This window comes from Polypterus senegalus, chromosome 17 (genome assembly GCF_016835505.1).
Source record: "Polypterus senegalus isolate Bchr_013 chromosome 17, ASM1683550v1, whole genome shotgun sequence".
Taxonomy (NCBI): Eukaryota; Metazoa; Chordata; class Cladistia; order Polypteriformes; family Polypteridae; genus Polypterus; species Polypterus senegalus.
Genome location: NC_053170.1, coordinates 28,508,303 through 28,520,350, shown reverse-complemented (window position 1 = coordinate 28,520,350; position 12,048 = coordinate 28,508,303). Strand labels below are relative to the sequence as shown.

The following is a 12,048-nucleotide window of genomic DNA, read 5'->3' as shown; positions in this document are numbered from 1 at the left end:
CAGGACAAATTCATAAAATCAATTTAAAAAAAATGTAATCATTTGTATTGAGAATAATGTATATTTATAGCTTTCATTTCCGAGGGCCTCTTGATATATAATACTTTGTGTTTTGCTATCAGAGATGAGAATGTAGCTATGATCTCTTTGCCAAAAATGTAAAAATATGGCAAGGTATCCCTGGCCATGTGGAAGGTTGGTACTCTCCAACGTCAAATGCCGCCACTGTATCTGATCATGACCAGCTCTGATGGGAAAGCGTCCCCCATGTTGTTGAGAAGAGCACGTGGCCACGATATTTCTGCCAATGAGCACCTACCCTCTAAGACACATGCAGCCGTGATCTCTCTCTCTCTCTCAAAAATGTCAAACGTTACTCTTTAACAATCTGTAGATGATAATGTCTGCTGAAGAAACAGGTATCACTAGCTAAGCAGAGGCAAGGTATGCTCCAACACATGGTGAGAGTTAGAGTGACTTGAATGGAGGCTGGCATGAGGATGGCCCCACCCTACTCCAATACTCCTGAGGTCCCGCCTTCCCCCTCCCCTCGTATATATACATATAGTATCTATCTATCTATCTACCTATCTATTTAATCCATTGAGAGAAATATATCTTACCTGTTGTTGGGAGTTGTAGTCAAAAAGTCCAACAGTGGCAGCAGTGGAATCCATTGTTACTTGGTTTCCAGAATAATCAAACTGCAATGGCTCTATCCCCACTGACTCCATATGGTCTAGTGGAACATTTTGGGACTCCACATTGGGGAAATCTTCTACTGGCTTTGTTCCATTTGTATTTGACAACTGAGCCAGACCTTCCGACCCATTCTGACTATGGCCCAAGTGGTCCACTTCACTTCCAGGAGCAGGGCAATTTCCTGGTGTTCGGCTAAATACAACGAAACAACACAAAATCTGTTACACAAGACATTTACATCAGTCAGAAAGAGTCAAAGCTATAATAAATACACATTTGAAATATCCTTGGAAAAACTACATACAAATCTTAGAATGGCCTTAATGTATGCTGCAATAAAAACAAAATTTCTTCTTGTCTAATTTTCTGCATAAATGATATATTTTCAAAGAATATGCTCCACAAGCCTAAACAAAAAATGAAAATTAGATACAAAGGGAGACAACTAATGTATGAAGGAAATATGTTGTAGTCAAAGTTCTGCAATGCCCAATGAAGAGAATTTAACTGCCTTTGTAATCCAAATAGCTGGTTAAAAAACCTCAGCAACAAACTAAAAAGAAATTTGAAGAATCTAGGCCAACTTTTTTGCTGAACACTTTCAATTGTGGGTTTCACAACATGAACTGCTGGTTTCAGGTCCTGTTACAGTAAGTTAATGGGTTTCAGGATCAGATTTAGATTAAGCTATTCCAAATATTTTACTTCTTTCTATACATATATTGAAGTAATCATTCTTGTATGTTTGTTTCACTGTCTTGCTGTATGATGCAGGTAAACTTCAGTCTAAATTGGCCTGATGTTCAAGTTTCCTGATTACGCTTTCTGTTACATGTGCAGAACACAATGTGTTCTGCACAGTGAGTCATTTAGGGATAAATCTATGAAGGTAAACCACAATGCTTTCCTGGTGGTTATTAGACTCCTAATGTGAAACCCAGTATAAATTCTTATAAACTGTTAACAAAAGAAGTTCCACTTCTGATTTATCTGGTTATAAATAATTGATCCAGAACTAAATGACCCTCCAGATGCATTATTGAAATCATGAGTCGAATGCATGTTGTTGAATTCCACCTTTCTACTGACCTTGATTTAAAAAAAAAAAAAAAAAAACACAGGTAAGACACACCTGGGTCCTCATGTATAACGCCAAGTGTAGAATTCATGCTAAAACATGGCGTACAGACAAAAGTGGAAATGTACGTATTGTGGAAGGAGATCTCCAAGAAAGACATGAATAGTTCAATCATTCAGTCTTTATTCAGTCACTTTTAATACTCATTTTTCTCCCTCCCCCTTACTTATGGAACATAAACCTTAGTAGCTTGCAAGCAGTTCAATTTTCTTTCATAGTATGCACAAAAAAATTCAGATGCACAACACACACCATGTGTAAGCCAACTTCCATGCACTTCTGCTCCATGAATTCCAGTCAGCGTGAAATGTAAAGCATGTGCACGTGGCTATCATCCCACCCAACCCCTCCCAGAATTTGACATATTTTAATATGCAAATCAATATACCTTCTGTTCAGTGTTTGCTTAAGAGACAATGGAAAAAAATGTGAAAAAAAGAAATTTCAGCAATTGACAAGTGGATGCAAGGAAAATGTACTATTTTATGGCTTAAGCAGTGGTACAAATAACTAAAGGAAGTTGACTGAGTGATACAGAGTGGCAGAGACACTCGAAAGTTCAAGTTCAGAAAGTCACACAGTGCCAGAAATAAAAAATAAAAAAAAGTGGTCAGATATCAAATTTGCAGTGAAAAGGCGAATCGTAGCCCGCCGTCTTCAGTGTCATGAGGAATCGTATTATAGTACAGAGAAAACGAGAAAAAAAAAAAAAAGACAGTGAAGAAAAAGGTCAAAATGTCGACTTTAATCTTGAAATTTCCACTTTAATCTTGTAGTTTATTTTGTCATTAAAGTAGAACATCATAAGCTTAATTTAAAATCAATGTTTAATTTACTATAGATTCTCAGATCCCATCGTAACTAAGATAGCACATTAAATGCTCTGTATTGTATGTGTTGTTCTACGTGTTCTGTGTGTGTGATTCACTACGCACTTCTTAAACAGGCTTTTGCTTACACCGACAGGCCACAGAATACAATGCATTCAGGATATTACAACTCTCTGAACAATTAAATAATAATATGTATACTTGATATTTTCATGATGAAATGAATTAAACATGGGGGCACAGTGGAGCAGTGGTAGCGATGAGCTGGCGCCCCATCCAGGGATTGTTCCTGCCTCCCGCAAGACACTTGCTGGGATGTGTGCAACCCTAAATGAAATAATTTACTGCAGCAGTACTGTCGCTTCAAACACACCAACCCCCCAATTCCTGTCCTACCTTTTCTTTCTACACATCACCAATTGCCACAAAACAAGCTCTGTAATAAATGTCAAATCATCTGTAAGCTTAGAATGCCGATTCCTCAAAACTTTTAAGGAACACTGAAAAATCTTGTAGAACATGTTTAATTATTCCATCCATCTATCGATCCAGCATCACGCAAGTCCCAGCAAGCATACAGCACGAGACAGGACCAATCCCTGGATGGGGCATCAGCACATCACTACTGCTGCACCACCATACCCACACGTGTAATTATTAACAGTATACATTATTTAAATAAAGTTAAAAGTTTATCTATATAATGTAATATACATACTTTAATGCATTTCATTTTAAAAATGATATTAAGAGCTCCAAGAAGATAACTTTTGGAAATCTAAATTGACTTAAAAGCCAGCCATCATCTGTAAATATGTGCTACCTTCTACTGAATTGAATTCCTTTATTGTTATTGTATGGTACAATGAGATTCAATATGGAAATCTTCCATAAACTTATTTTCCTATAAAATGATAAAATAACAATAATAATAATACTACAATAAGAAACACAAAAATATACAATATGAAAGCATAAGTACAATATGCATGTACATACAGTGCAGAGTGTGCAAATGGTTCATAAAGTGGTTAAGGTTGTGCAATATTACAACTGTAGTGCAATTTCACAGTGAGGTAATTTCACTTAAAAGTACAAACAGATCTACCAGCAGCACTTAACAGACTGATTGAGTGTGCTTATAGCTCTTGGGATGAAATTGTTTCTGAACCTTGAGGTCCCTGCAGGAAAGGCTCTGAAGCATTTGTCGGGTTGGAGAAGCTCAAATAAACTGTGCGCAAGGCTGAGGCAGCGTGTGCTAAAAGCTGTATCCGGATAGTCCTCTACGCTCTCGATGCAATCCGCTGTTGAGCTTTCCAATCAGCTGCTGTACAGCTGTGATTTCACACTCAGATACAGTGGGTTAAACTACTCTAAGTGGTGCACTGAAAGTAACAACGCTAAAGCATCTATGGTATTTGAAATAGTTTGGCCATTCCATGGACCACTATATTGTTACAGGTTGATTACAATTAGATTCCTTAACTTTATTAAAGATATGCAGTTAATTTCAGTGTGTTTGATAAAGCATTGTCAGGGATGTGAATCTATAAAAGAAAGGGAACCCACACAGGAACAGTAGCACTGCTTTGATGCTGGGTGCCACCAGTTTGCAAAACAGAGCAGAAAACATGCATACGCAATGTGTTCTGCTGCCATGAGACTGTGCGTGGCTTTATGCCAAGTTTAGTTTTTATACATCACAACGTAAGCGAGGAGATGAGCGTACGCAACATTTTTGTACATACGCACCCTTTACACAGGAGGCCCATGGAGATCCCAATATGCTGTCCTAGTGTTCTCTAACTTTTTCACCGTGCTCAACAAGATTTTGGTAGGATAACCTTTTGTACAAAGATGGCTTCCTATCATTGACTTTCTCAATTTGGACAATATGAATATGACTATTATTCTGAATAGCCATGTCAACCTTTAGACTGATAAATACCACCTAAGAGGCTTTTATGACTGTGGAAAGATGTGCCTCTAGATTCATACATACATAAAGCAAGGAACATTCAAAGAGATACTTTGTATTAATTGTGAACCAGTGAAAGACTCTCCCACCCATGCCCAACAGCTGTATTGAAAAGAACAGAAGATTTACCTAAAATCTTTAACATCCACATCAATTCCATTTTGAACTGGTAGACCATTGGGTTTATCGATCACATCACCTTCTACTTCCTTTAAATCACTCAGCTTATCAGTATCAAATGATGTCTTGGTCTTTTTCTCTCTTTTTTCATTGTCATCTGCTTCTGGATCACGAGGGCCCTTGCCAAAGATAAATTCATTATGATGTTACAATATATAATAGCAGCATAACACAGTTGAAACAATTATACATCTATCAAATTAGCTTTTTAATTTAACATGTGAAGTTGTTATCATACTATATAACAGAAGGACCATATGAGCGCTATTATATACTATATGGGTCATCAGATTCAAAAGGAAAATAAAAGTAGAAAAACAGGTACTGGACTAAGAAACAGATATCTGCTTTAGAACACTGAAAAACTTACTTGCAATAACAGATAAATCGATGGTTACATTTACAACATCAATTATATTTAACTAAATTATGATTTCCTCCATTATGTAAATATCTAAAAGAAATGTGGGAACTGATTCTTCAATATGAATTAATACCTGCATACAACTTTGGCAAATACATCAAATTTATGCAGACACAAAAGTTACAGTGTTGACCCCCCTTCTTAACTCCTGCAATTTGTTCTGGCATGCTGGATGTCAGCTTCTTAGCCAATCCTGACTGATGGTGATCCATTCTTGCCTTTTTAGTGCTTGGAGCTGATCATTCTTTGTGGGGTTGTGTTTGTCCACCCACTTTTTGAGAACTGACCAGTGTAATCAATGTTATGATCTGAGCCACTATTTATCACTTTTGCCTTGTGACATGGTGCTCCATTATGCTGGAAAATACACAGATCACCACCAAATTGCACCTGGATTATTGGGAAAAGTTGCTCTTGGATAATATATTGATACCATTCTTTATTTATGGCAGTGTTCTTGGGCAAAATGGTGAGTGGGCCCACTCCCTTGAATGAGAAGCAACCCCACAAACAGAGTCTCAAGATCCTTCACTGTTGGCACAACAAAGGACTCATGGTAGCATTCACTTTTTCCTTCTCTGGACAATTAATTTTCCAGATGTCCCAAACAGTCAAAAGGAGGCTTCATTCGAAAAAATAACTTTGCACCAGTCTTCTGACATCCAATCCTTGTACTTCCCGATGAATTTCAGCCTGCCTTTGAGGTTTTTCTTGGAAAGAAATAGCTTGTTTGCAGCCCTTCTTGGCCGTTGTCCAAAAGTCTTTGCCTCACTTTATGTGCAGATGCACACACACTCCCCTGCTGCCAATATTAAGCAAGCTCTGCACAGGTGGCAAAACGATTCTGTAGCTGACTCCTCAGGAGGAGATGGTCCTAGCGCTTGCTGGACAATTTTAGCTTATTTTATGCCAGGGGCAAAATAAGTGAAAATGGCTTTTTTATGATAAAGTTAACTTTTTATGCTAATAATCCTCTATGCAATTAATTAATATGCATCTGATCACTGCACAATAATATAAAAACAATGTGAATTGCCACCACAAAAACTGGAGGTTCAAATTTTGCAAAACACAACATTTTGTGTCACTGCCAAATCGTTTAGCCACTAGTGTAGAATATAAGCATATGTCTGAAGGCTTTTCTCATGTGCTACATTCATATATCTATATTCTAGTTCCTTCTACAAATCCTGTGTCACATAAAAATAAATATGTGCACACCTTACTCAATTGTGCCTTTAGAACATTTTGGTTTAAGGAAGGAATGTGTAGATGAGGCATCATGTTCAATGCAGCTGTCTGTTTATTTTGTATAACAGACGCTCAGACAGATAGCTGTTTTTAGCCTTATGTACCACAACAGTGTATTGGGAAAATAATGATATACAAATTACATAGGATATGTACTTTGTTTTTAGGTTGACACTATGTGAAATTTCAATACATTATTGATCAACATTGTTTTATTTAACAATTGCTTTATTTAACAACACTATAATGCTCTTGTGCAGTTGACTGTAACAATAGTTTGAGTTTTTTATTTGGCTAGATATTTCTAATAGCCATTTCAATATATTTTGCTATCCATTGAAGCCAGCATTATAATATGAAAACCAAGAACAGCGGCATTGACAGGTTGCATAAGGATAATACAAGAGAAGGCAGCTGTTCAGAAAGAATTGTCAATGGATGACTAAATGTTTAACAATATATTGGCATTCAGGGACTAAGAGTTACTTTACCTTTATTTCTACTTAAACATGTTGCTACTTTATGAAGTTTCTGGTGCAAGCAAAATCAGACTGATTACATTATGTGGTAAACCACTTTGAATGACCAACTTAATGGAGTGTCAGTTCCATAATACTTCTTGCACTAATGATGAAAAAACAATCCTACAAATATTAAGAGCTCTTTCCAAACAATGTGCATGTATACTGGGAAATGGCTGTGGCATCCTACAATCACGTATAGTAAAACTATTCTACATGCTAAGTGCTGGTACAGAGTATGGGCAATAGTTAGTGGCATAGTTTAAAGACCAGGATGTGAAAACTTTACAAAAGGATTACACGTATCTTAACTGCTATGTAAGATGAGTTTCGACAGCTCTGGGAAATGCTCAAATTTTGCCCAAATTTCTGAGGCAACAGAAACACCTGACCAAACCAATGACAATGAGGGATTTCCTCTGTGAGTGCTCATTTAACCTATAAACAAAGATATGCTTGCCATCAAAGCATGTTCAAATAAGCTGCTGTTTGAGACCAAGAGAAATGTCAAAACCCATTTGACCAATGGTGTCTGGCATGTATCAAGCATGACATTGCTTGGGCACAAAACAAATCAATCAAAATGCACCTTCTGATTCTATTATAATCCGGCTGCGGTCATTACCTTATCTTTGTCTTTCTTCTAAGGCTAGGGCTGTTGGATCAAACATCACTATTCAAACAGAATTAGAATTTATTTAAAAAAAAGGGTCTTGCTTGAAAGCAATAGCAGACACTTAATTTTAACAAAATGTAAAGCTGCAATATTCAATGATCAGCTATTTTCTAATCTGATTAGTTTCTCTCTATTAATAACATTTAGAGTCACACCACTTCGCAACAGATTTTTTCTTTTCTCTATACCACTGCTCTGCGCTCTGATGCATTAATGTACTCGTAGAAGCTTTGCTAAACATTTCCCTTATGATATAAAAGTATCATTTTGCATCCAATTCTGTCATAGTTACTCTTAAACCTAAGAGTCCCAACTCTTTGTTTACGGCTAACACCATCTCATTAAAGCAAATAAAAATAACTGTCATAAGTTTGATTTTCCCTTTATTACAACACTTCAAGATCCCCACTTTAAACAGACTTGTGCCAGCCAATGACCCAAAAGTCTGTTTTACGTGGTTGCGACTCCAACGGTACCCGACTAGCATCAAGCATGCATGTCAGAGGACCTCCTCACTGGCTCAGACGAAGTATGTAGTAATCTGCTTAGATGACAAGAGTGTGCAGCCCCTAATCTTGCCTCTTTTCCCCACAGCACCAACAATATGCCCAATGACCGTAATTGATCCCATATCTTTCAGTCCAACCACCCTAAAGTCCTATGCATTCTGGAAGTGTGTGTTCTTTTCTTTTGCTATTCGTTTGTTTGTGGAGAATAAAGTGGACAACCTTGTTGGCGCCTCAAATTTTCTTTTGCTGTTGGGAAGACTTGTGATTGCCTCACTCAGCCACAACACGTTCAAAATAAAAGACTGCTTACCACCTACCAGCCTATTGCCTGCTCTTTTACTTCACTCTCTGTTCTCACCTTTTTGCAGTCTTACTAACTAAACTAGATTCCTGCTGATGCTTTTCAGGACAGTGATCTATTTTGTTTCCCCAGTTGCCATTTGTTATCGTTGCAACCACTGCTATCGCATATTACTATAATAATAATAATTATATATATATACACACACACACAAACCGGATTCCTCAAAAGTTGGGACACTAAACAAATAAAACTGAATAAAAACTGAATGCAATGATGTGGTGATGGCAAATGTCAATATTTTATTTGTAATAGAAGGTAGATGACGGATCAAACGTTTAATCCGAGTAAATGTATCATTTTAAAGGAAAAATATGTTGATTCAAAATTTCACGGTGTCAACAAATCCCAAAAAAGTTGGGACATGTAGCAATAAGAGGCTGGAAAAAGTAAATTTGAGCATAACGAAGACATGGAAGACCAATAAACACTAATTTGGTCAATTGGCAACATGATTGGGTATAAAAGAGCTTCTCAGAGTAGCAGTGTCTCTTAGAAGCCAAGATGGGTAGAGGATCACCAATTCCCACAATGTTGTGCAGAAAGATAGTGGAGCAATATCAGAAAGGTGTTACCCAGCGAAAAATTGCAAAGACTTTGCATCTATCATCATCAACTGTGCATAACATCATCCGAAGATTCAGAGAATCTGGAACAATCTCTGTCGTAAGTCAAGGCCGTAAAACCATACTGGATGCCCTTAAGCGACACTGCACCACAAACAGGAATGCTACTGTAAAGGAAATCACAGAATGGGCTCAGGAATACTTCCAGAAACCATTGTCTGTGAACACAATCCACCGTGCCATCCGCCGTTGCCAGCTGAAACTCTACAGTGCAAAGAAGAAGCCATTTCTAAGCAAGATCCACAAGCTCAGGCGTTGTCACTGGGCCAGGGATAATTTAAAATGGAGTGTGGCAAAATGGAAGACTGTTCTGTGGTCAGTCGAGTCACGATTCAAGTTCTTTTTGGAAATCTGGGACGCCATGTCATCCGGACCAAAGAGGACAAGGACAACCCAAGTTGTTATCAACGCTCAGTTCAGAAGCCTGCATCTCTGATGGTATGGGGTTGCATGAGTGCGTGTGGCATGGGCAGCTTGCATGTCTGGAAAGGCACCATCAATGCAGAAAAATATATTCAGGTTCTAGAACAACATATGCTCCCATCCAGGCGTCATCTCTTTCAGGGAAGACCCTGCATTTTTCAACAAGATAATGCCAGACCACATTCTGCATCAATCACAACATCATGGCTGCGTAGGAGAAGGATCCGGTACTGAAATGGCCAGTCTGCAGTCCAGATCTTTCACCTATAGAGAACATTTGGCATCATAAAGAGGAAGGTCGACAAAGAAGGCCCAAGACAATTGAACAGTTAGAGGCCTGTATTAGACAAGAATGGGAGAGCATTCCTATTTCTAAACTTGAGAAACTGGTCTCCTCGGTCCCCAGGCGTCTGTTGAGTGTTGTAAGAAGAAGGGGAAATGCCACACAGTGGTGAAAATGGGATTTGTTGACACCATGAAATTCTGAATCAACATATTTTTCCCTTAAAATGATACATTTTCTCAGTTTAAACTTTTGTTCCATGATTTATGTTCTATTCTGAATAAAATATTAGAAGTTGGCACCTCCACATCATTGCATTCAGTTTTTATTCACGATTTGTATAGTGTCCCAACTTTTTGGAATCCGGTTTGTATATATACACACATGTATATATATATATACTATATATATATATATATACAGTATATATATATATATATATATACACACACACATATATACACATATATATACACAGGGTGGGCCATTTATATGGATACACCTTAATAAAATGGGAATGGTTGGTGATATTAACTTCCTGTTTGTGGCACATTAGTATATGTGAGGGGGGAAACTTTTCAAGATGGGTGGTGACCATGGTGGCCATTTGGAAGTCGGCCATTTTGGATCCAACTTTTGTTTTTTCAATAGGAAGAGGGTCATGTGACACATCAAACTTATTGGGAATTTCACAAGAAAAACAATGGTGTGCTTGGTTTTAATGTAACTTTATTCTTTCATGAGTTATTTACAAGTTTCTGACCACTTATAAAATGTGTTCAATGTGCTTTGTGATTGTCAATGCAACCCTCTTCTCCCACTCTTCACACACTGATAGCAACACCGCAGGAGAAATGCTAGCACAGGCATCCAGTATCCGTAGTTTCAGGTGCTGCACATCTCGTATCTTCACAGCATAGACAATTGCCTTCAGATGACCCCAAAGATAAAAGTCTAAGGGGGTCAGATCGGGAGACCTTGGGGGCCATTCAACTGGCCCACGACGACCAATCCACTTTCCAGGAAACTGTTCATCTAGGAATGCTCGGACCTGACACCCATAATGTGGTGGTGCACCATCTTGCTGGAAAAACTCAGGGAACGTGCCAGCTTCAGTGCATAAAGAGGGAAACACATCATCATGTAGCAATTTCGAATATCCAGTGGCCTTGAGGTTTCCATTGTGAAGAATGGCCCCACTATCTTTGTACCCCATATACCACACCATACCATCAATTTTTTGTTCCAACAGTCTTGGAGGGATCTATCCAATGTGGGTTAGTGTCAGACCAATAGCGGTGGTTTTGTTTGTTAACTTCACCATTCACATAAAAGTTTGCCTCATCACTGAACAAAATCTTCTGCGTAAACTGAGGGTCCTGTTCCAATTTTTGTTTTGCCCATTCTGCAAATTCAGTGCGCCGATCTGGGTCATCCTCGTTGAGATGCTGCAGTAGCTGGAGTTTGTAAGGGTGCCATTTGTGAGTAGCTAATATCCACGAAGGGATGTTCGACTAATGCCACTCTCCAGTGACATGCGGCGAGTGCTACGCTGTGGGCTCTTGCTGAATGAATCTAGGACAACCACTGATGTTTCTTCATTAGTGACAGTTTTCATGCTTCCACATTTTGGCAAATCCAACACTGAACCAGTTTCACGAAACTTAGCAAGCAGTTTGCTAACTGTAGCATGAAAGATGGGTGGTTTCGTAGGGTATCTTGCATTGAAATCTGCGGCAATGACCCGGTTACTGCGTTCACCAGACATCAACACAATTTCTATCCGCTCCTCACGTGTTAACCTCTGCGACATGTCAATGGCTGTAAACAAAGAGAAACTTGTAAATAACTCATGAAAGAATAAAGTTACGTTAAAACCAAGCACACCATTGTTTTTCTTGTGAAATTCCCAATAAGTCTGATGTGTCACATGACCCTCTTCCTATTGAAAAAACAAAAGTTGGATCCAAAATGGCCGACTTCCAAATGGCCACCATGGTCACCACCCATCTTGAAAAGTTTCCCCCTCACATATACTAATGTGCCACAAACAGGAAGTTAATATCACCAACAATTCCCATTTTATTAAGGTGTATCCATATAAAAGGCCCACCCTGTATATACACACATATACAGTAATCCCTCG

The 12,048-nt window shown here is 38.3% G+C and overlaps 1 protein-coding gene across 16 annotated transcripts in view; it reads right to left on the bottom strand.

Moving 5' to 3' along the window:
- The window catches only part of pum1 (pumilio RNA-binding family member 1), a 132,727-nt gene that overhangs the window by 48,350 nt on the left and 72,329 nt on the right, over positions 1-12,048 (bottom strand). For all 16 annotated transcript variants that reach the window (XM_039740624.1, XM_039740628.1, XM_039740625.1 and 13 more), the window contains exons 6-7: positions 4,778-4,947; positions 624-894 (exon numbers count right to left, since the gene is read on the bottom strand). In XM_039740624.1, coding sequence (XP_039596558.1) covers positions 624-894; positions 4,778-4,947 — 441 coding nt within the window. The remainder of the gene's footprint in view (positions 1-623; positions 895-4,777; positions 4,948-12,048) is intronic.